At 40.9% G+C, this 23816-nt stretch overlaps 1 protein-coding gene across 2 annotated transcripts; it reads right to left on the bottom strand.

Annotated features, from left to right (window-relative positions):
- Positions 1-1043: 1043 nt before the first annotated feature.
- Positions 1044-12830, bottom strand: LOC127679163 (C-type lectin domain family 4 member A-like). 2 transcript variants are annotated; one of them, XM_052174792.1, is made up of 6 exons: positions 12506-12828; positions 11081-11194; positions 8096-8197; positions 3672-3826; positions 2643-2755; positions 1044-1538 (listed from the first exon to the last, which is right to left on the bottom strand). In XM_052174792.1, the coding sequence occupies exons 1-6, from the start codon at positions 12585-12587 to the stop codon at positions 1394-1396; spliced, it is 711 nt and encodes a 236-aa protein (XP_052030752.1). In that variant the 5' UTR covers positions 12588-12828; the 3' UTR covers positions 1044-1393. The 2 variants fall into 2 exon arrangements, with proteins under 2 accessions (XP_052030752.1, XP_052030753.1); XM_052174793.1 differs by lacking the exon at positions 8096-8197 and having other exon boundaries at positions 12506-12830.
- Positions 12831-23816: the final 10986 nt, after the last annotated feature.

Genomic DNA, 23816 nt, shown 5'->3' with positions numbered 1-23816 from the left:
TGAACCAATAAAAGTCATCTTGACACATTGTCAGTTGGAATTGAAAACATAGTTTATATAAAGGAAGATGTGTCAAAGGCATTGAAGCCTAATCCTTTTACAGGAAAGTATATAAGCCTTGAGAGCCATCGTAGCAACCACACCTAATCCCTTTACACTATGTAATCAAGAGATGTCCTGTTATTGGATTTCAAAATGGAACATTAATGCCATGAGCAGACAGAGAGGAGCCATTGCAACACAAGCATAAAATAATAAAACCTATGCTGAATTTCTTTCTGATAATAGAAGACAAAGGCTGTTCCTAATGTAGCAGGCACCAAGGTGGGACGCCAAGAATCACTGGTGGGGCTAGGAGAAGGTTATGTCTCCATAAACTTGCTGTTAATATTGTTTACCCAATCCAGGATCGGCCACCCATTACAGCCACACAGCACCCATAGAACCTGACACACTAGTCATGGGGACAAAGTTTGGGTATGGTTCCTGGTAGTGTAGGTATTGGGAGACATGAGAAAATGCTGATGGAAGAGGGAACAAATTTCCAGAGAAAACATGAGTAAGTACTGAGGGTCAAAGTGACAATAGCTAACAATATCATCCTCTGTGTTGGTATTTGCTTAAGAAAATCTTAAATATTCTACACATACACACACACACACACACACACACACACACACACACACACACACACACGCCGGACAACTATTGTAGGTAGTAGCAGGTGTTGTCAACCTAATTGTGGTAGCCACTCCACAATATATTTCCACATCAAGTCAAAACACTGTAACATGAGTATATATGATTTATTTCTCAATTATACATCAAGAAAACCAAACACAGAGAAAAACAGAGGGGGGGGGAGACAGAGAGAATGGGAGAGGGAGAGGGAGGGAGAGAGGTGGAGGGAGGGAGGGAGAAAGGGGGAGGGAGGGAGGGAGAGAGGGAGGGAGAGAGAGAAAGAGAGAGAGAGGGAGAGAGGGAGGGAGAGAGAGAAAGAGAGAGAGGGGAAGAGGGAGAAGAAGAAGAGAGAGTGAGAGAGAGAGAGAGAGAGAGAGAGAGAGAGAGAGAGAGAGAAATGAGTAGAAGGACTAAACCATTCAATCCTATTAGCAAATAAGACTTTGGGAATCTGAGAATGGGCAGAGAAGTTTGTTGCTTCCATGTATGCACAGAGTCACCTATATAGTCTCTGGTACTATGGAGAATTCTCATTATATAAGAGAATGAAGAATGATCATGTAAATTTACATATGTAACAGTATTATCATGTGTATAACCATTGGCTGCCTACCTAAAATTCTGTGGACCTCTATTCCTCATGAAGAACTTTCCAAGTGTCTGTATAATGGTGGAAAACAGTGCAATCCCATGGCCATAGAGAATGTGTGATTCATAAGTATATTTTCTTCATCTGACAAACGGAATTCTGTTCATCACTGCAAGGGATATCACTCCAGCCCCATCCAGTACTCCAACGATGATTTATTATAGCACATTGTTCATTGTCATTGCTGAGCTCTCCTGTGTGCCAAAATCTGAAAGGGAGGAAAGAGCATCAGGGTGCTTTCTACACTAGTGCTTGAAAAGAGGAAGCAAGTCTGAGGATGAGGTTGGAATTTGTGGAGATCACAGCACTCAGTGTTCTTTTAGCTTGATACTTAACTGTTCTTCCAGCACACATCACAGAGGATACTATTTCTTCATCCCTAGGTCTTGGTACCAGGAGACAATCAACCCATGGTAATTATTTATATGATGACAAGATCTCCTCTTATTTTCATGTTTTAATAACCCTTTTTTTCATTTTACAATGTAATTATTTTAGAGACTGGAGAACAAGTTAAAATATCTTGATAACCTACTTATTTCTGTCATCTAGGACTAATAATTTAACAACCTGGAGTCCAAATTTTCTTCTCTGAAAACTGAAAATGACAATACTATCACTACATATTTCCTACAACAGACATCAGAAAGGATTTGGCAGCATGATAATAAATTAAGAACTTGTAAATGGTTACATAAATATGGAAACACAACAATATCAGATTGAGAGCTCATGATTTATGAAAAATAATCAGTTAGAAACTTGTCAAGAATTTTTCTTATAAAGATGTAAATGATAACTGTGGAGGTGGCTCAGACATGAAGAGTGCTTGCAGCTTTTCCAGAAAACATGACAGTTCTATTGCCAGCACCCACATTCGTGAGGTCATACCACCTGTAATCCCAGCTCCACTTGATCCGACAACTGCTTATGAATTCCATGGACACCCAAATACATGTTGCAGAAACTCACAGAGACACACATATATACACACAAATAAAAATGAATTAATTCATATTTTTAAAGATGTAGGTGAGAGGCTGAAATCATAATAAAATGCATCTATGTGTAAAGACCTTGGTTGGGTATTTACCACTCTACTCTTTTCAAACTCAATTTTCTCCTCTCTACTGCAAATATCAGTAATGTCTCTCATATAGGACTCCTGTGATGAGTACATGGGAGAGTAAAATAAACTCCATCCACAGTAGTTATACCAGGAGGGAGCTATTTTTAGCTTCATAACCAACAGCTAGAACACCCTAAATACATGATACAGGACCTAGAACCCCTCTTGTAAGTACACACTCACGTGGCTTTGTCATTGTATGGTGTCTGATCAACCCATTGCCATTGTTGATGGCCTGGATCTGAAAGTCCTATAAAATAAGCATCACGAGTGTTCAGGATCCCAGTGATGAAATCCTAAGAGGGAAGAAAGACACAGCCTTCAGCCTCCATTGAATAATTCTTTTCTGTTACAGAATTTTTTGTAAGATCTTTAAAAAAATTACTTTAATGATACAAAATTGGAAGGTTCAATATGATTCACATATGCAAATACACAATAATCAAATCCTACTTCATTACTCTAGGCTTTTAAATATATTTCAAATTTTAGATTAATATCAATAATTTTAGATTTTAGAGGTACACTGTTATATTGTGACTGATTGTTTTCTGGTCACACAGAAGTTAGAAGACAAAGAAAGGATCAAGGAATAGATGAAATCCCCTAGATGTGCTTTTTTTCTCCCCCCACCCAGGAGTTCATGATTCCTCATCCTACCCCCAGGAGTGCACTTTTCAGATGATCAGAACATGGTCAAAGTCATCACTCGTTTTCACTTTAGAAGCGATATCTGACCATCTCAAACTGGCTCCCCCTCTTTTCTTCACCAACACCATTTTTGACAGTTGTGCATGAAAGAATTTAGCACATGTAATCATTTGCACATTAATAACTTCAGCTATTTCGTTTTTCATGGCTGACCATGACCATCCCGATTTGGTCATGTTTCCCTGTGCCCTTCTCTGTTAGGCAGCTGTATTACTATAGGAAGCATTAGCATGTGGAAATCACAATCTGATGTTTTGAGCAGAAACATTTCATCCTTCCCTCCAGCCAAGTGTGTTGCATTTTTGATGTCACGGTTCCTTGGTGTTTAGTTCCACTGAAGTGAGACCAAGGTGCACAAGGGAAGGGTTAAGGCATCCATTCCTGCCTTTCTGCTGGAAAGCCTTCTGCCACAGCACCAACACCCACATCAACAAATGCCCTCTTGGTAGAAACTGGCAGACAGCGTGCTGGACCCAGACCCTGCTCTCTCCCAGGATGCACCTGCTCTTCCTGGCTGTGGATCACCACCAGATGAGCACCCATTTGGTAACAGTTCTCCACACTCTCGTTCCAAGGTGCCACCAAGTCAGTTGAAGTGAAGTAGCAGTGGGAACCAAATGGCTTCCAATCCTTTGGGCAGCAGCTCCAGACTTTATCTTTGGAGAAGAAGGAAATGTAAGTGCAGTGTAATAAAGTAATTTTAAAGCTATTTGTATAGAGACACCGTGTGGAAGCTGGGACTTCCTGCTTCTCCCAGATGCAGCAGGAGCTCCTCACACCTCAGGTGCAAAGAAACTCAAGTCTGCTTCCGTTATCACTAGTGTCAGCGCCCTTTGTCCTACTGGGGTGCTATCAGAAAAAGCCAGAAAAACAGTGTAAAAAACACCAAAACTCTGAGGATATAATGTTAAACAATATTGATCTGCAAAGAATAGAACTCATCCCAGCAAGAACCAGAAAGCTCTTATATTACCTAAATATATACATGTATATATACAAAAATAATAAATGTCAACAACCAAGGTAGCAAAATTTCAGTTATCAGTCATATATTTTTAATTAGTGATGACAAAAATGGTAGTCAATATATCCCAAAAAGCAAGATACAAAACTACAGGTTAATCTGAAAACTTTATCCATGATCAATGGACTCAAGAAGAAAGTATGAAGATTCTGGACATAAGTTTTAAAAATATATAAACCATGGACAAATAAAGACATAAAAAGCTAAATGGAAATTTTATATCTGAAAAAGACATTTTAAGTATTCTATGATATTAATTGCATCCTCCTCAGGCAACAGAGATATCAGTGAGCCCTCAAGGGGGAGAAACTGAAATGAAATAGAAAAATAATCTTTCACAAAGATCCTAAATGTCAGTAGATTAATGCGATCCCCATCAAAATTTCAATATTCTTCATAAGATAAATGAATCTCAGAGAATCTCAGAATTCATACAGAGGCACAAAAGATACTAAAGCAATCCTGAGAGAACATAATAATGTTGGAGGTATCACCATCCTTGACTTCAAGTTGGACTGTAGAGAGTGGTACCAGCACAAAAGCACACATGTCAATTGACACGGACAAAAAATGGGAACCACAAGTACAAATCAACACAGCTACAACCACCTGATTTCTTGCCAAGAAAATACATATCAGAGGAAGACAGCCTCTTCAACAAATTGTACTCAGAAAACAAGGTGCTAACATGCAGAAGGATGAAGCTAGATACCTAGCCATTCTGTATAAAACTGACTCTAAAAGAGTCTCAGTGGATTAAACACCTTACTTATGAGACTTGAAAGCCGGAAGTTAATACAGGAAAAAAATAAGAACATTTCAAGATGTAGGCATAGTACAAACTCCCTGGATAGGACTGAGAGCTCCTGTAGAGTGAAAGAGACAGCTAAGTGAAGAGTGAGATCTTCTTAGAAAAGCGGGAACTCCAGGCAAGCTTAAATGTCCTGAGGAAATAAGTGCTTCCCAAAAGTATATTGCCAAAGACAATAAACTGCCTATTTAGGGCCATATGGTATATTCCAAAAACACTTCAATTGCAAATGCCAAAGACAGTAGAGAAATTGCTTACCCAAGGCCAAAGTCTTAAATACTCCCTTCTCCTAAACCTAAGCAATACACCTTCATAAGTCCACGTTTCCAGCTCTGTTTATTAGCAAAACAATTCTCTGTTTAAATTTTGAGAAAATTACACTGCACACTAACACATTGAAAGTGTGTGCTGCTCTTGCAGAGGACTAGAGTTCAGTTCCAAGTACCCATGACCTGTAGCTCAACTGCATATAACTCTGGCTCCAGGGGATCTGATGCCCTCTTCTGGCCTCTGCAGGCACTACACACACATACAAACCCACAGAGAGACACATGCATAACATTTTAAATTAAAAATAAAAATCTTCCTCAGTTGAAGATTTTTTATTTAGTACTGTACCCCATTTTAATAGGGTTATTTGATTCTCCAGAATATAACTACTTGAGTTCTTTGTATATATTGGATATTAGCCCTCTATCGGATGTAGGATTGATAAAGATCTTTTCCCAATCTGTTAGTTGCCATTTTGTCCTATTGACAGTGTCCTTTGCCTTACAGAAGCTTTGCTATTTTATGAGGTCCCATTTGTCAATTCTTGATCTCAGAACATAAGCCATTGGTGTTGTGTTCAGGAAATTTTCCCCTGTGCCCATGTGTTCAAGGCTCTTCCCCATTTTTTTCTCCATAAATTTCAGTGTATTTGGTTTTATATGTAGGTCCTTGATCTACTTGGACTTGAGCTTAGAACAAGGAGATAAGAATGGGTCAATGTGTATTTTTCTACGTGCTGACAGCCAGTTGAATCAGCACCATTTGTTAAAAATGCTGTCTTTTTTCCACTGGATGGTTCTAGCTTCTTTGTCAAATATCAAGTGACCATAGGTATGTGAGTTCATTTTGGGGTCTTCATTTCTATTCCATTGATCTTCCTGCCTGTCTCTGTACCAATACCATACAGTTTTTATCACTATTGCTCTGTAATACAGCTTGATGTCAGGGATGGTGATTCACCCAGAAATTCTTTTATTGTTGAGAATAGTGTTCATAGCAGCATCATTTATAATAGCCAGAAGCTGAAAAGAACCCATATGTCCTTCAACAGAGGAATGGATATGGAAAAGGTGGTACATTTACACAATGGAGTACTACTCAGCAATTAAAAACAATGAATGCATGAAATTCTTAGGCAAATGGATGGAACTAGAAAATATCATCCTGATATCATCATCACCCAATCACAAATGAACACACATGGTATGCACTCACTGATAAGTGGATATTAGCCCAAAAGCTTGGAGTGCCAAGGTACAATTCACAGACCACATGAAGCTCAAAAAGAAGGAAGATCCAAGTGTGGGTGCTCCAGTCCTTCTTAGAAAGAGGAACAAAATACTCACAGGAGCAAATATGGAGACAAAGGGTGGAGCAGATCCTGAAGGAAAGGTCATCCAGAGACTATTTCACCTGGGGATTCATCCCATATACAGTCACCAAACCGAGACTCTATTGTGGATGCCAAGAAATGCTTGCTGAAAGAATCCTGATATAGCTGTCTCCTGAGAGGCCCTGCCAGAGCCTTACACATACAGAGGCAGATGCTTGTAGCCAAGCATTAGAATACGTGTGGGGTCCCCAATAAAGGCGTTAGAACTGAAGGAGCTGAAGGTATTTGCAATCCCATAAGAAGAACAACAATATCAACCAACCAGATCCCCCAGAGCTCCCAGGGACTAAGCCATCAACCAAGGAATACACATGCTTCAAGTACATATGTAGCAGAGGATTGCCTTGCCAGGCATCAATGGGAGTAGAGGTCCTTGGTCCTATGAAGGCTTGATAGATAAACCAGTGTAGGGGAATAGATGACAGGGAGGTGGGAGAGGGTAGGTAGAGGAACACCCTCATAGAAGCAGGGGAGGGGGATGAGATAGGGAGTCTCTGAGAGTGGGGGTAAACTGGGAAAGGGGATAACATTTGAAATGTAAATAAAGAAAATATCCAATAAAAATATATTTAAAAAAGCACAGGGTCCCCAATGGAGGAGCTAGAGAAAGGACCCAAGGAGCTGAAGGGGTTTGCAGCACCATAGGAACAACAACAATTTGAACCACTAGTACCCCCAGAGCTCCCAGGGACTAAACCACCAACCAAAGAGTACACATGGAGGGACACATGGCTCCAGATACATATGCAGCAGAGGATGGCCTTGTTGGACATCAAAGGGAGGAGAGGACCTTGGTCCTGGAAAGGCTTGATGCCACAGTGTAGGGGAATACCAGAACAGGGAAGCAGGAGAGGGTTGATTGGGGAATGCGGGAGGGGAGATGGGTTATGGGATTTTCGGGGAGGAACCAGGAAAGGGGACAACATTTGAAATGTAAATAATAAATATATCTAATAAAAAAGAAAATATCCAATAAAAATATATTTTAAAAGAATAATAAATAAATAAAAAATATCTTACACACACACATACACACTTGAACGTGACTCCCTGAGATGCTCACATTTACACCATATAACATATTAAATTAAAAATAAAAATCTTTTACACACACACACAAACAGGCACACATGCTTGAACATGACTCCCTGAGACGCTCACATTCACACCACCAGATTTTATTCATTTCCCAGAAGCTCCTTTCTGTTGCTAATAAAATTCAACTCAACCCCATATCGACCCTCCCTGAAACTTTTTTCTTTCTTGAAGCTAGACAGCAACACATCCCAATTGTGCCTGATTGGAGACCTCTAAAAAGGACTCCACAGGCAGCTGGTAGTGAGTGCATTGTATAAAGTCATATCACCATAGTGGATGGAATGGATCTACCTGAGAATCTAGTTGGTTCTAGGCACATTAAATTTTACCTTCCAAGAGTGAATCCCATTTTGTACATTCCAATTCAGTATAGTTCAGTTCTTTTATAACTGTTTTTTCTTCAAGAAGCTGAGAATAGTTTATAAACAAAGCTGTAAAATACAATAAGAACCATTCATTTTCCTGTTAGTACTATGACTCAACTCCTTCCTTTTTACTTTCTTACATTCTATATAGAAACAAAATCTATAAACGTCCAATCACCTGAGTAATCTAGAGCCTGCCTAGGACATATTCCCCATCACCAAAAGCTGAGTGCAGTGGTTATAATCCTAGCACTTGGGAATTAGAAGAAAGATCAGAAGTTTTGGGTCATCCTTAACTATACAAGTTAGTATAGTAATTTACCTGGTTGGATGGTTGCTTGGCTTAGTTTAGTTGGTTGATTAGTTTAGTTGGTTGGTTGGTTAGTTAATTGGTTAGTTAGTTAATGCATGACCTGGGCTATCTAAGACCCTACCACACACAAAAAAAAATAATAATAATAATCATCCAATCACTCTATAGTCAATATAACCCAACTCCTATTGGACCAGATGTCTCCAGGAAGAGCTGAAAGGAAGAGACAGACCCCTCATCCTGGGTAGTCATTAACATTTAATGGAGGGCACACTGAAAGACTACATCTTAGGTGGTAAATTCTTTTAAGTATGTGCACAGCCCAGAAAAGGTGAGGGAGAAATGAGCTGAGACTAGTTCTGGGTCTCCTAAGAGTGAAAGTTATAAAAGAACCCAACAGTGATGGAAAGGACTTTGTTTGCATTCTCTTCTTTCCTTTCCCTCCCTCTACCCAGCTCACTCTTTGTTCTCAGTGTCCTCACACTGTCACTGAGTTCCTAACCTGAAACAGACTCACCATTCCTGGAGAAATTGAATTTTATCTCCTACTCACTCCTTGAGTTGCCTGCCACATTCTGGCTTTTACTTTTGCTAATTTACCAAACTAGTCTTGAAATGGACTGTCAGTGACTCCTCCTGCACACTAATCAGGCCTCTCCCTGAAGGACTTCCCAAATTACCCAAGCCTGGTTCTTCTCCTCCTTTGCTCTTGGGGGATGGTGGCTCCCTGCAGGTTTGCCTGCTGCTTGCTGCTGCTTGCTGTGCCCCTCCCTTCCTACGTGTTTTCTTCCCCACCCACCTCTCTTAAGATGATACACACAATTCTATCTGTATTTCTCTTTCTTCTTCAAATTCCTCTTCCTTAATGATATTGCATTTTCCTGGGTTGGTAGGGTTGGAGGTTATGGGAGTGGGGCCTTTTGGGGGGATGCTTGTTTTAGAGTTTTTTTGGGGGGGGGTTGTTTGGTTGTTTGTCTGTTTTGGTTATTTGCTGCATATAAGCAAAGGTCTTCTCAAATCTACTCCTCTTTCCTAAAATATGTTGAGTCCAACTAAGTCTGTACATCTGAAGTGATCATAAACAAAACTTAAGTCATCGTATTTCCACCCAAGCCTGCGGCTCATCTTATTCCTCTTCGAATAACTTCATGACTGCTGACTTTATGGGATCAGAATATTAAAGTCATGTGTTGTTTCTTTGCATCCCCTAATTCCAAGCTATCAATATTAACCAAAACTTTACCCACTTTTTGGTTGAAGTTACCTCCTCTCCTGTGCATCACTATCATGACCTCCATCATGATCAAACCTCCATCATTTCTCAAATGGATTCTCAATTAGTCTTATAATTTCTCCTTCCCTTCATTTTTACACCTCTGTAATAGCACTTCTATAACTCAATTTTAATTTTAATTTTAATCATTTCCTACTTCAGATTCTTCAATGGTTCTCCATGTCCATGGCACATTGCGAAAGTGGACACACTGTTCATCCTTCCCTATACCCACACCCATTGATTGTGTCTTAGCAGTTCCATACACAAGAAACTGGGTCTGTTTTATTTCTCTATTGCCTGACCTGTGCTGAGTTGCCTATATCTAATGCATGACTCCACGAGAATGCATACATTCCCCTAGGACCATGAGAATCTCCCAAGACAGATCAGTCTTGGTGAAGCCACAGAGCAGGAATTACATCAATAGTTCAATTAACCTACAAAGTTTTAGTATAGATAATGCCTCAGCAACAGCTACTAAAAATAAATAACAAGAGAGGAAATAAGTGTAGTGCAATATGCATTATTTTTTTTTATCTGAGTCCAAATTTGTCTGTCCTGGACCATTTCATTTCTTAGTTCTCCATGGAACAGTATATATTTCAGTAATGCACACCTATATTTGTGCATATCGCCCATGCTCCCATATGTCTATAACAGTGCCGGCACACACGGGTCTAGATGTCGTCTCCTCCTGGCTTTTCTTAGCCCCTGAGCTTCCTTCTTACTTCTTACCTGTATAGCATCACTCATATGATTTTTTTAAGCACTGATTCACTTGGCTATTTTCAAAATTTCTTGACACTGGGGGCTGTAGCTATATCTGGACTCGCTAAAATGCTGCCCAATGCATAGTAAATGGACATTACTGGTTATTGAATGCTAAATATAAGTCCTACTTAAAATACAGATTATAGTTTTTAATTTTTGATGAATGTGAAAGCTAATCTACAGAGAAATCCACTGTTTTCTAAATTAGTTTTCAGGTCTCACACAGCCTGGGACAGAAAAAAAAGTTATATAATTAAAAGGAGCCCCACTGAAGTACTGTCCCTGGAATAGCCTGGTCTATGACTTCTCGTCCTCTACTCATTCCATAAGATGGGTGTCTGCGCGTCCAATGAGGCTAGCTTCTAAATGCTGCTGAGGAGACACAGATCCATCCTCAGGACTGAAATCTAACAGAAGCTCCAGGATGTGCTTCTCTAGCCAGAATGGGTCCCATCGTTTCCACAGAAGAGTAATTCTGAAACAGATCAAGATTCCCAATCTGTCACCTCAGAATAAGTTTTCCAGGTTTATGGGTCTGTCTAATGGATACTTCTCTTTTCTTTGTTTACTTGTTCCACTGCATACTTACTGATCAGAGCACTGGAGAATAAGATTGTCAACAGCAGGAAATAGATTATGAGTGAGGTAAAGAGGACCTTGGAGAATTTGTGACAACTTTTCTGAGACCTGTTCTTTTGGGGATCTAGAAGACAAACAAAATTCATTTCTTGAGTTCTGTTATTTCCTCTTCTTTCTTCAATTCCATTCCTGTGCCTAATAAACACTAATAATGTGGTATTTGATAATAAGAAAATATAAATATGAAACAATCATGTTAATTATAGAAACATTCCAAAATATAAAATCATTTGTTCCTGACATTGAGAATAACTGTTGCAGCTGGGTAGTGGTGGCGCACGCCTTTAATCCCAGCACTTGGGAGGTAGAGGCAGGCAGATTTCTGAGTTCAAGGCCAGCCTGGTCTACAGAGTGAGTTCCAGGACAGCCAGTGCTACACAGGGAAACCCTGTCTCAGAAAAAAACAAATCAAAACAAAAAAATGATTGTTACCAATATTTTGATATTCATCTTCCAATAAGTTTAAAGCATAAATGCATATTTTCCACATAAATTCATATTTTCCACAATTGGAACACCATAAATACTGATTTGTGACTATCATTTTCTTTGATTTCATTTTCATGATTTCATTTTCTTTGATTTCATTTTCATGAATTATTTTCCCTTTATGATTTTTTGTCTTATTTTTGAGACAGTGTCTTGGTATGTACCCAAGGTAGACTTTTAATTCATTGTGTAGTCCAAGCTGGCCTCAAACTTATAACAAACCCCTATCTCAGCCTCCTGAGTTTTGCAATTACAGGCATGGGGCAACACATCCAACTTTTTTTTTTAATATTCTCATGTCTTCTTTATCAGTTTTATAATGACTGCATAGCATTTCATTGTATACTTTTAAAGTCTTCTGGCTTGCTCCCAACTTCAAAGTATATGATAGTCAAGAACTCTTTGTGTACCATTATATACCATTATGGTAAAAATCGCTACATTTTTAGTCACCAGTTCTAAAAGAGTTACAATACTTTCCAACCATGTGTAAGATCCTGTGTTCTGTCTCCATCACTAGTATGAGAAGAGTGAAAGAAGGTACCCCCAACACTTAGATGCCAAACAAATTATGCTATGTTACCAAATAGAGAGCAGGAGAATTGTTATACTGTGATCTAACTTTTGAAACAATATGGTACACATATTTATGTGTATTTATATGTAGAAAAGATACAATATACTCGAATGGTGTTATTTTACTCTAGATGGTAAAAGACAGCACTTTCTTTTTTCCATTGTACAGTCTCATGACTTTTCATATCTGTTTACAGGTAACACACTTGACTGAGGCTCCAGGGACCTGCAGACATGCCAGCATCTAAGACCATCTGTCTTTGTCCTTTACTGAATCACTAACTGGGAGCAGCAGAAAATGCTTTCTTACCTGGCCAAGAGTCTGTGTCGATGTCTGAGGAGTCAAATTTATTTTTGAAGTTCGTGTTAACATAAATGTTTTCTGAAAACATGTTGAGAAGAAAATTCCCCCTGCCCTCAGAAGAGATGCGTCATCCCGTCTTTAAAATATCTTCTGAACAGGAAACAAACGTGGCAGCAAACTGTCCCGATGCCAGCTAGGGATGAGAGGTGGTAACAGGCAGCTGCCCTCAGCTTGCCGCATGAAGTCCACTCCCCTGGTCTGCAAAGGAAGGATGGCAGACCGAAGATGCACCCAGGCCAATCATAGAATTACAGCGATACCAGAACTCAGTGGGGGAGAGAAGAAAACAGGAAGGAATGGAAAAGAGGAACCAGGCCAATAGAGAAGTCAAACTCCCTATAGAGTTGAGATTCTGACACTCACACTGAGCCGCCCTCCACGATCAAGCCTCTTTGCCCAGCGTGTGCCAGTTTCTACTCGTGATCTCTGAGGAGCTGCCAGTTGGCTCTAACACTACACTCAAGTCCCTGCCATGGACAGAAGCATTCTTTTTTTTTTTTTTTGGAGGATTTTTTTTTATTCGATATAATTTATTTACATTTCAAATGATTTCACCTTTTCTAGCCCCCCCCCCCCGCTCCCTGAAAGTCCCATAAGCCCCCTTCTCTTCCCCTGTCCTCCCACCCACCCCTTCCCACTTCCCCATTCTGGTTTTGCCGAATACTGTTTCACTGAGTCTTTCCAGAACCAGGGGCCACTCCTCCTTTCTTCTTGTACCTCATTTGATGTGTGGATTATGTTTTGGGTATTCCAGTTTTCTAGGTTAATAACCACTTATTAGTGAGTGCATACCATGATTCACCTTTTGAGTCTGGGTTACCTCACTTAGTATGATGTTCTCCAGCTCCATCCATTTGCCTAAGAATTTTATGAATTCATTGTTTCTAAAGGCTGAATAGTACTCCATTGTGTAGATATACCACATTTTTTGCATCCACTCTTCTGTTGAGGGATACCTGGGTTCTTTCCAGCATCTGGCAATTATAAATAGGGCTGCTATGAACATAGTAGAGCATGTATCCTTATTACATGGTGGGGAATCCTCTGGGTATATGCCCAGGAGTGGTATAGCAGGATCTTCTGGAAGTGAGGTGCCCAGTTTTCGGAGGAACCGCCAGACTGATTTCCAGAGTGGTTGTACCAATTTGCAACCCCACCAGCAGTGGAGGAGTGTGATAGAAGCATTCTTTATCCCAAAGGCACCTAGTACACACCCTAGACTGTGGCACCACACGGGGACCGTGTCATCACCCTGCTCGTTTTCTGGAACCCGGGCCAGCTCTATCTTATGCATGGATACTCTCTTTAATTGCCTGGGTGCTGACAACCCATTCCTCCACATCCTAGCAAGGATTCTCTCTTTATCTTGAACGTCACTGAGCTTCTAGCCTGTATTCTCCATTGCCACACCCTGTGCCTCGCCTGACTCCTGAAACCCATGCCTGTTTTATCCTTTGTGAGGAAGGCCCTGTCATCGACTTAGTCTCCAAATCTTACCCTGACTTGGAGACAAGACTATGCATGGTGTCCATCCTCACATCTCCCAAATGCCAAGGTATTTGCCCTCCTTGAGGACCCTCTGTTCACTCCTTTGGGGTTCTGACTTCCCGCAAGAAGTGCCCTCAAGCACGGATGCCAGCCTCACCCTATTTGAGTTCAGACTCTGCACCTGCCCGTTGACAAACACAGCCGCTGTCCTCACCTCCCAGGCGGCTGGCTGTTTGTGGACCCACTCCCCAGTCCAGACACTTTCTCATTAGCATGCTGATATCCCCCTCCCCACTTGGGGCTCCAGTTCTGCCATCAAGTCAGCCCTCTGCACAGTCAGATCATTGCCATCCTACTATAGACACCAACCCTGACTGAAATTGAATTATTTAGTAAGCAAGGGGGAAATCGCATGTTTAAAGGATAGAAAAGGGGCAAGAAAATTCATAGTTCTCCGTACGAGGTTCAGGGACGCAGTGAGTTATGGGCACGCACACTCCTGTGAGTAATCGTTCATTCCCAGAGTGTCTATCTTTCAAGTTCCTTATACAAAAGTGAGTTCTAAAGGTGCTGCTATCTCCCTAGGGAAAAAATTCACATTGTGAGCAAACTGTGCTGTGTAATTCACAGTCCCAGTACCCAGCTGGTTTACAACATCAAGCGCTTATTTCTCAGTCACATTTTATTTGTGCTTAGGGTCTGCCCAAGGTTGACTACAATGCTGGTTGGATCCTCCCTGTGTGTGTTTCCTCATTCTGGAGCCAAGACCACAGAGCTGTTAAGCATGCACCATACTCCTCTATTTTAATATGGTGGTCAGGGCCGGTGGTATAGTTTGACAAGCATCTTCTACCTTCAAGCCTGGTGTTTGCTAACAAGTCTGACAACCTGAGATCCATCCCTGTATCTCACATGGTAAGAGAGAACCACCTCTTGCACATTGTCCTAAGTTTGCATTTTCATCTACCTACACACAAACACACACACACACACACACTAAATAAATAAATAAATAAATAAATAAATAAATAAATAAATAAATAGTGTGGTGGTCATTATAAAATCACTTACAGTATTGGTCAATGGCAGTGACTCGCACAAGCCTGTGAATTAGGTAGAGTGACTACCTACACTGTAGGTGCTACAGGAAGATGTGTCAAGCGCACCAAAGTTTAATTCTCCCACAGAGAATTATGCAAAGACTTTTGAACAATTATGCAAACTACTTCCCATCTTTTTGCATTATCTGGCAAAAGGATCTTTAACATCATCCTCAAAAATGTGGTGTAAACAGCAAAGGAAACAATTAGCAGAGCAAAGAGGCGGCTTACAGAAGGAAAGCTTATACCTTAGGAAAAAAATCTTTCCCAAATGCACATCCAAAAGGATTATGAATGGGACAGAGAGTTTTCAAGGGAAGAAGTGCAGATGGCCAATAGACATCTAAAAATGTGTTCAAAATACTTAGCCATAAGAGAAATGAAATTTTGAACATTTTTGAGATTTTATCTCACACCAATCAAAAGAGATACTAATCAAAAACACAGATGCTGGTGAAGATGCAGAGAAAGAGGACTTTACGTGCGGCCCGTGGTCACCATGGAAATCAGTATGGAGCTTCTTCTAGAGCTAATGGTAGGTTTGCCATACAGCCTGACTACACCTCTTCTGTGTAGCATTACAAAGAAACGTCGGTCACCACACCACAGAGACACTTGCACAACCACATCTATCGCTGTGCTATTTGCAATTGATTACTTATGGAATCAGTCTAGATACCCATCCACATGTGAAGAAAGAAAGCATGGTACGAATACTCAATACTCAATGAAAAAAAAAATTTCTTTTTGGATTTGGTTTTTGAGACAGGGTTTCTCTGTGTAGCCCTGGCTGTCCTGGAACTCACTCTGTAGTCCAGGCTGGCCTCGAACTCAGAAATCCTCCTGCCTCTGCCTCCCAGAGTGCTGGGATTACAGGTGTGCGCCACCACCGCCCAGCCTCAATGGAATTTTAACCCAACTGTAAAGAACAAAGTTATGGCATCAACAAGAAAATGGATAGACCTGGACGTCGTTACCTTAAACAAAATAAGCCAGATCCAAAAGAAGAACTTTGTGGTGCATCTTAACTTGCACATTTCTTCTCTGTCTGTGGTGTCATTTTGCTCTTTACCTGTACAAAAAAGAATTTGTCTGGCTTTTTTCCCAGTCCCTACGGGATAGCCTCTAGCGGCTTTGGAATTTCCTGAGTGGCATTAGTATTTTGTTGTTTCTTGTGGGTACTTGGAAAGTTTATGATAACAAGATGATTGGGCCGGAGTGTGGGGAGGGTCTTCAGAAATGCTAACCTGGTGATTAGAGTGCTCCGTCTTTGATCTATCTGTCTAGGTAGAAAAGGGATGCAAGATGAGTTTGACCTAATGCCTTAGCACACATATGGTGACCCCATCTCTCACCATCTTTAGAAATCAACTCAAAATGATCAGACACTTAAATGTAAGCCATGAAAACACTAGGGGGGAAACATAGATGAGCTATAAAGAAGAATGAACTTGGGGTAGGTGAGATGGCTCAGCAGGTAAACACGATTGTTAACAACACTGATGACCCAAGTTTAATCTGAGGGACTCGAGTGCCATGGGGAAACTCCCTTATGCAAGTTGACTTCTGACAACCCTGTGTTGGGTAAGCTTTTTGATTTAATGGGAGCTACAGCTCTTAGAGAAAACAAACTCTTCTCCTCCCAGCAGCTAATATTTGCCAATATCTCTACAGCTAAGGGTGGATTTCATGCCCAAGTCCCACACCCATGCTGATTTGGAATGATTTGGGCTTGTGCCTTATGTAGCAACCACTGGATCCATATATGCAGATGCCCTTCTGTATCCAAATGGCTCTTAAACTCTCTGCTCCCTCTTCTGCAATGTTTCCTGAGCTTTGTGGGGAGGGGAGTTGCGGTATATACTTCCCATTTAGGGCTGAGCATTCTGTAGTCTCTTATTCTCTGTTCTTTGGCTAGTTGTGGGTCTCTAGGTTAATCACCATCTACTGCAAACTGAAGCTTCTCAGGGGAGGGTTGAGCAATGGGTTCAATCATAAGTCTTTAACAGTCAGTTTAGTACTATTTTCCTTTACCTAAATAATAGTAATAGGTTCTCCCCTATGGTATATGCCTAATAATGGTGTCAGGTATGTGTTTCATCTTATGAAGCAAGACTTAATCCTGATGAGTAAGTTATTGTTTGCTGCCATGATGTTACAGCCACTATTGCACCAGTGGGTATGTGTTGCCAGATCAGTCATAAGTGTAGTTCTCAGGGTTGCTAACTGGATAAGACTGATGGTTACTTTCTTCTCCAGTAGCATGCAGAGCACCTTCCAGCACTGTGAAAGCTAGACAGTAGAGATGAAGCTTCTAGGTCAATACCAGCTGGATTCTTCCATTTTCTATGACTCAGATATGTTATCTGCAGCAATATGGTCTTATCATAAAATCTTGCAGCATTACTCACAAAAGCTAAGTTAGAGAACCAGCCTAGTTGTCCAACAACAAAGGATGGATAAAGAAAATGTGCTATATGTACATAAGGAAATTTTTTAGTCATGCAAAGGACAAAGTTGTGTCATTTTCAGGAAAATGTATGCTAATGGAGATAATTGTGCTAAGGGGATTTAACCCATTTTACGGTGAAATTTTGCAAGTGTTTTGTGATGCCTAGATTTCTGACAAATGGGTAAACTCAGGTTGCACATATGGCAGGAAATTAGCAGTGAGATCAAGGAAAAGGGATGGAGGGATCATAGGCAAAAGAAAGGACAAAGTCAAGGAGTATGTGGGAAATGAGCTTAGCGTACACGATATCGGTATAAGAAAGCACCCTATGTAATTGTACCATGTACAGTTGTTGGATATAACCCTGTGGCCATCACATAGGGCCATGCCCCAGGCCCCTAGTGTTCTGGCTGAATTCCACCCTCACAGTCACCTAACTACAGCCAGGTTTGCCTGCCCCACAGTTACCTGGCAGTAGCCAGGTAGCCCAGCCCACTATAATAGGGACTGCTTGGAAACGTAAATAAAAAATATATCCAATAAAAAAAAGGGGACTGCTTGGCCCCTCCTCACTCTCTTGCCCTCCTCTCTTCTCTCTCTTCCTTTCTTTATCTTTATCTTTCTCTATTCTCCTCACCCTCTTTCCATGTGGTCGTGGCAGGCTTTTACCTCTCTACCTCCCGTCTCTTGCCTTATTTCTCTACAATAAAGCTGTAAAAAAATCATGGGGCTGTCTCTTCTTATCTAAACCCACTGTGTTAGAGCAATGGAACAGGCCTCTCACCGTCTCCAGCCACCAGACGTGACCAAGGACTCCCCAACCTTGCTGGACTTCCTCCACAGGTACATGGCCCTGCATCAGAACGGACGTACATACGATGAATAGCACCTTTGAAAAATAATAAAGTAAAACTTTAAAAAAAAAGTTCTGAAGAGTAATCAAAAATGACAGCAATAGTTTATAGTGTTTGAGAGTCTACAGAACTACAACGCCAGAGGAAGCAGTCCACTCCTGTCTGGTGCTGGGATTTTATCTGCTATCCTCTGTGTCTAGGGCATTGCTTCCCTATTATAGGATAACTCCATTCTAACGTGTGTGTGTGTGTGTGTGTGTGTGTGTGTGTGTGTTAGAAATCCTATACAGTAATATTTCCATATGACTTTTTCAAAGGTATTTAGTATTATTTGTTCATCATATAACATATGAGTCATATATTGTATTACTTCATTTACCCTGCCCTCCTCTCCCCAACACCAGTGTAACCCTCCCTGTTCCATCATTCTCTTTTAATCCTTTATACCACTACATTCTGTCACCCTGCCTTTAAAAGCCCCTCCTCATGGCTCCTTAGTAATTTCCTGAACACTATGGGTATAGCATAAAATAAAAATAAAACGCATGCCTGATGATTCAAAGCTAACATCCACAACTGAGAAAATATGTGTAACATCTGTCTTTCTGGGTCTGAATTAATTCATTCGGAATGATTGTTTCCAGTCCCATTCATTTACCTACAAATTTCGTTTTTCTTTATAGTTGAATACTATTCCATTGTATAAATATAGCACATTTTCATTGCTCATTCATCAAGTGAAGGACATAAAGGTTTTTTTCATCTCCTGGTTATTGTGAGTGGAGTATCAGTGAACATGGGTGGGCAAGCGTCTCAAGATTAGGATATGGATCCCTTCAGGTAATGTTCCGTAGTGGTATTGCTTGATCATGTGGTAGATAGTATTTTTAGCTTTCTGAGAAACCTCCATGCTGACATTTACAATTATTACTCCAGTTTGTTCTCCTACTGGCAATGAATAAGTGTTCCTCTTTTTCCACATCCAACCCAGAACTTGTTGCTGCTTGGTTTCAATCTTTTTTTTTTTTTTTTTTTTTTTGGTTTGCTTGGTTTTGTATTACCCATATTGACTGGGGTGAGATTAAAATCTCAAAGAATTTTTAAATTGCGTGGCTAAGGATTTTTTAATTTGTTTTCTTTCTTTTTATTGAGTTGTTTGTTTTCTTTCTCTTTTTTGCTGTTGCTCTTTGTATATTCTAGATATTAACTCTGACATATAACTGGTAAAGAATTTTTTCTCATTCTGTGGGTCGTCTTTGCTGTACAGAAGCCTTTAGTTTCATGAGATCCTATTTATTAATTGTTCATCCTAATGTCAATTAACTACTGAAGTTCCGTTCAAAAGTCTTTTCCTGATCTGCTGAAGTCAGTCAAGCATAACTCCTACTTTCTATCTCTGGCAGATCCAGGGTACAAAGTCTTGTGTTGAGGTTCTTGATCGATTTCGAAGTTTGAGTTTTGTGCAGAATTGATAAGAATCTAGTTTCATTCTTCAACATGTAACTATCCAGTTTGACCAGCACCATTTGTTAATGTAGGGCAAGTGCAACCAGGGAGAACAGGTCTGGACAAAAGTGAAATCAGGAAGAGTCCAAAACCCCGAAAATCTCATCTTGAGACCAAAATCTCATTTGAGACTGGCAGGAGTAAACCTCACTCCCTGTATATCCCAGAGCACAGTAGTCCCCCACCCCCACCTCAGTCCTTCTTGCAGAAGTCATGTAGCCTTTTGGTCAAATTACAGGTTTAAGCACCCAGAATCCATCTCCATGCAGATAAAACATTCCCAGCACCTAAGACCCAGTCCACAATGCACACTCTCCTTGAAAAGCTCTACCCACTCGCCAAGGTTTACATAGCCCTTATATCACCTTAGAGTAAAGAAAATTTCATGGAATATTGTATTTCTGGAATAACTGTTTTACTATCATCTAGAAGAGCTGTTACACACACACACACACACACACACACACACACACAAAGAGCTGTAATACTGAAGACCATCTCTGAGAAGGCTTTCAGGCTTTCTCCCCTCCATCACTCACCACCTGGATGGAGATTCTGCTAACTCACATCATTCCAGTTCATCTTCATCCCTTCAAGCCCAGTGTGGTACCCAGATGCCCCAAGGGAAGAAGCAGAGCACAGAACAACAGTTAAAGATGCTGTTTATTCTCCAGCCTGTATTGTTGGCCTCTTTGTTAAACTGGGGAGGTCTGTTTTTATACCAATATTGTATTGTCTTTATTACTATAGCTCTGAGGTACAACTTGAAATCTTGGATAATAATGTCTCCTGCTGATTTTTTGTTTCATTTTGTTTTGCTTTATTTTGTTTTGTTCTGTTTCATCTTTATTGTTCAAGATTGTTTTGGCTATCCTGGGACTATTGTATTTCCAGGTGAAATTTAAGATTATTTGTTCAATTTCTAGGAAAGCTTTGTTAAAATGTAAGGGGTATGTGTTGGTTCTGTAGATTGCTTTCGGTAGGCTGGCCATTTTCACAAGATTAACCCTGCTAATTCATAAGCAGGGGAGATCTTTGGTGTCTTCCTCAACTTCTTTCTTTGGCATCTTAAAAGTTTTTGAAATGTGCTTTAAATAACAAAAATTTTTGAAGGTCAGAACGTGTCCACCACAGCTGACTTGAGTGCTCGGGTAACTTAGTCACAAAGAGAGGAGAAGTTGGTGATGGCGCATTGCTCTGTGCTTCTCCTTCTCCTCAAAGAGGAAGAGATGCAAACTGAAGGACTGAGTCATTTGATCCTGCAGAGAGATAATACTCTCTCAGCTATACCACCGAAGCCACTTTAGCTTCCTTTGCTTCTCCACATCTGTGTGAGCTCTGTCTGTGCTGTCTGCTCTGGTGTCTGTGCTGTCTGCTCTGGCGCACTGGCAACCTGTACTCTACTCTCTGCTTCCATCCACCCTTCCCTCCTGAGTTTCTAGATCATGCCAGCACATTCTTGATAAAGAGTGATGACATAGTACAACGAAGTCCAACAGAATATCCCAGGATAGACTATAAATCAAACAGGACAAAGTGGTAAGAAAAGGGAAAGCCCAGAGAATGGACAGAATTGTGGGTAAGTTCAAGTCAGGTGTGCAGATGACTGTAAAACATTCTTATCTTTCCAGGGAGCTCAATGTAAAACCAAGTCTTCAATGCATGATCCCACTGCAGAACTTTGAAACCAGATTTGTCCCACTAGCTCATATAAGGATTGGTGTAGGAAAGACAGATACCACACAGCTGGAGGGAAATCAGCTGGACATGTGATTTTTGACTGTGCCTTGCCTTTAGCAGAGGGCTCCAAAGTTGCAGCTATGCAGGTGTGGAAAGCTGACGCCAATCAAGGTGGTGTAGGTAAACCCTCAGGACCACAGTCCCATTCATTCTAGATTCTAATGTAAGCTCTGAACTCATTGATAGATTTTCTTTCATAAATATTTTAAAACAAAAATTGCAAATAATACTTTTTAAACTTTTAGTTCCTTAATATAAATTGAGTTAATTTGCCAAAAAAGTGTCTCTTTTCTAATTCTATAAATATTAAAATCCCTTTATTAAAGAAAAGAACAATCATTTTGACCTCAAATAATCTCATTAATTGATATTATTTGGACTAGGATTGAACTGGATCCTTAGAGTCTATACATAGAGGCAAACCAGAAATAGGCAGTTCCAGATCCAGCAGCTCAACCTGAATCATCTAAGTCTATAAAAATGGATTTAGGTGGCTGAAATGAAATAACTCTGTTCTGATAAAATATTAACAGGGTATCAATCTCTTCATGCAATAGTTCATAGTTAACATAATGCAACCACAATATGAAGAGTTATAACTTATATATATGCATTTATGTACAACACACACACATAGGTGAGACAGACACACACACACACACAGAGAGAGAGAGAGAGAGAGAGAGAGAGAGAGAGAGAGAGAGATCCAAAGAAATAGTAAGTGCATGGAACTTAAAGTACATGGAGTTGGTTTTGGGGTGTTGTTGTTGTTGTTGTTTGGGGGGGTATCTTCAGAAACACCAGATCATGGCATCAAATCCCATTACAGATGGTCCTGAGCCACCATGTAGTTACTGGGAATAGAACTCAGGACCTCTGGAAGAGCAGTCAGTGCTCTTAACCACTGAGCCATCTCTCCAGCCTTGGTTTTGTTTTGTCTCTGTCTTCAGATTTACAATTTGAAATAAGTGTATTTAATATGCCAGAAGACAAAAATCAATACTGAGAATTTCCATGAAGAACTGGAAATCATATTTTTTAAAGCAAACAGTGAAAGTTAAAAGCTGAAGAATGCAGTGTCTGCCATGAGGCCCTCAAGAGCTAGGAAATGCCACCTGCAGGAACACATCTTTAAGCATGGAGAAGCCAGAGCCCGCAGGCCCTACTGACTTTGTGTTTGTGTTTAAAGTGGTGCTTTCCTGTGAGCACAGCAGCAGCAACAACTGGAAGGCATTAGAAGCCCGTCTGAGGTCCTTGGGAGAAGAGGCTGTGCCTTCTTACTCAGGAAAAGCTCTTAAGATGCCAGTTCAGAGCACTCAAGCTGCTGTGGCCCCCCTGATCCTACACGGAGCAACAGTAGCCACAGCAAGTTCTGAACTAGGCACAGAGGGCCAGTGTGTGGTGCAGGGCAGTGTGCCCAGTCCAGGAGGCTATAAAGGGGGCCAGCACACTGGTGGCACAAGCCTGGCCAGTGCAAGTGCTTCAGGCATGTAGGTGCCAGCCGCCTTCTTTGCCTTCCTCTTCTCAGCATTTCCCTGAAGACCCTACACAGACCAGAAATTCTGGGACCTGCTGAGAGTGACCACACCCTTCTCCAGATTCACCAGTCTCCCAGTCCCCAATTCCAACAAAGCATTGTTGGATGCCTGCCCTCCAGGACAGTAGTGGCCTCACGCTACATCTTTACCCAGTGGCCTTCCTGGGGTATCTGGAGACGCTGGAAGAAATGGAGGCCCCTGTGGCTGGTGGCGCTTCTACGGTCTGCCCCTCTTCCTCACTGTGCAGACCTTAGTTACAAAGTTGTCCAATGCCCAGCACTCTCCCATCTCCTGGGCACGATGCTCATCTGGATGATGGGCTGAGCAACTCTTGCTTGCTGGATGCCTTTTCAGGCTTCAAGTCAAGCTGAAGCTATGCAAGAGACAGAAAGCCAGTTTTCAACATCTGACCCCTGAAACTCACCGCGACACTTGGAAATAGTAGCTATCCTGAAAAATGTGCAAACCAGACACTGAGGAAGGTTGCTAGATTGCATAGGCCTCCCCCAGAGCACAGCAATTAGAGTATTAGTATACCAATGCACACATAAAAACAAGTCTGAACTCAAGCAACAGAAA

This window comes from Apodemus sylvaticus, chromosome 2 (genome assembly GCF_947179515.1).
Source record: "Apodemus sylvaticus chromosome 2, mApoSyl1.1, whole genome shotgun sequence".
NCBI lineage: Eukaryota > Metazoa > Chordata > Mammalia > Rodentia > Muridae > Apodemus > Apodemus sylvaticus.
The sequence above is the reverse complement of the archived record's forward strand: the minus strand, read 5'-3'. Positions and strand labels throughout refer to the sequence as shown.

Bases quoted from the DNA above. Each gene is read 5' to 3' on its own strand.
- LOC127679163 (XM_052174792.1), bottom strand. From the start codon at position 12,587: ATGTTTTCAGAAAACATTTATGTTAACACGAACTTCAAAAATAAATTT. The intron at 8,198-11,080 runs GTAAGTATGCAG...TGTATTTTACAG, and splicing joins ATTCTCCAGTGCTCTGATCA to CTTTGTTTATAAACTATTCT. The intron at 1,539-2,642 runs GTGAGTGTGTAC...CCTCCCTTTCAG, and splicing joins CCATACAATGACAAAGCCAC to ATTTTGGCACACAGGAGAGC.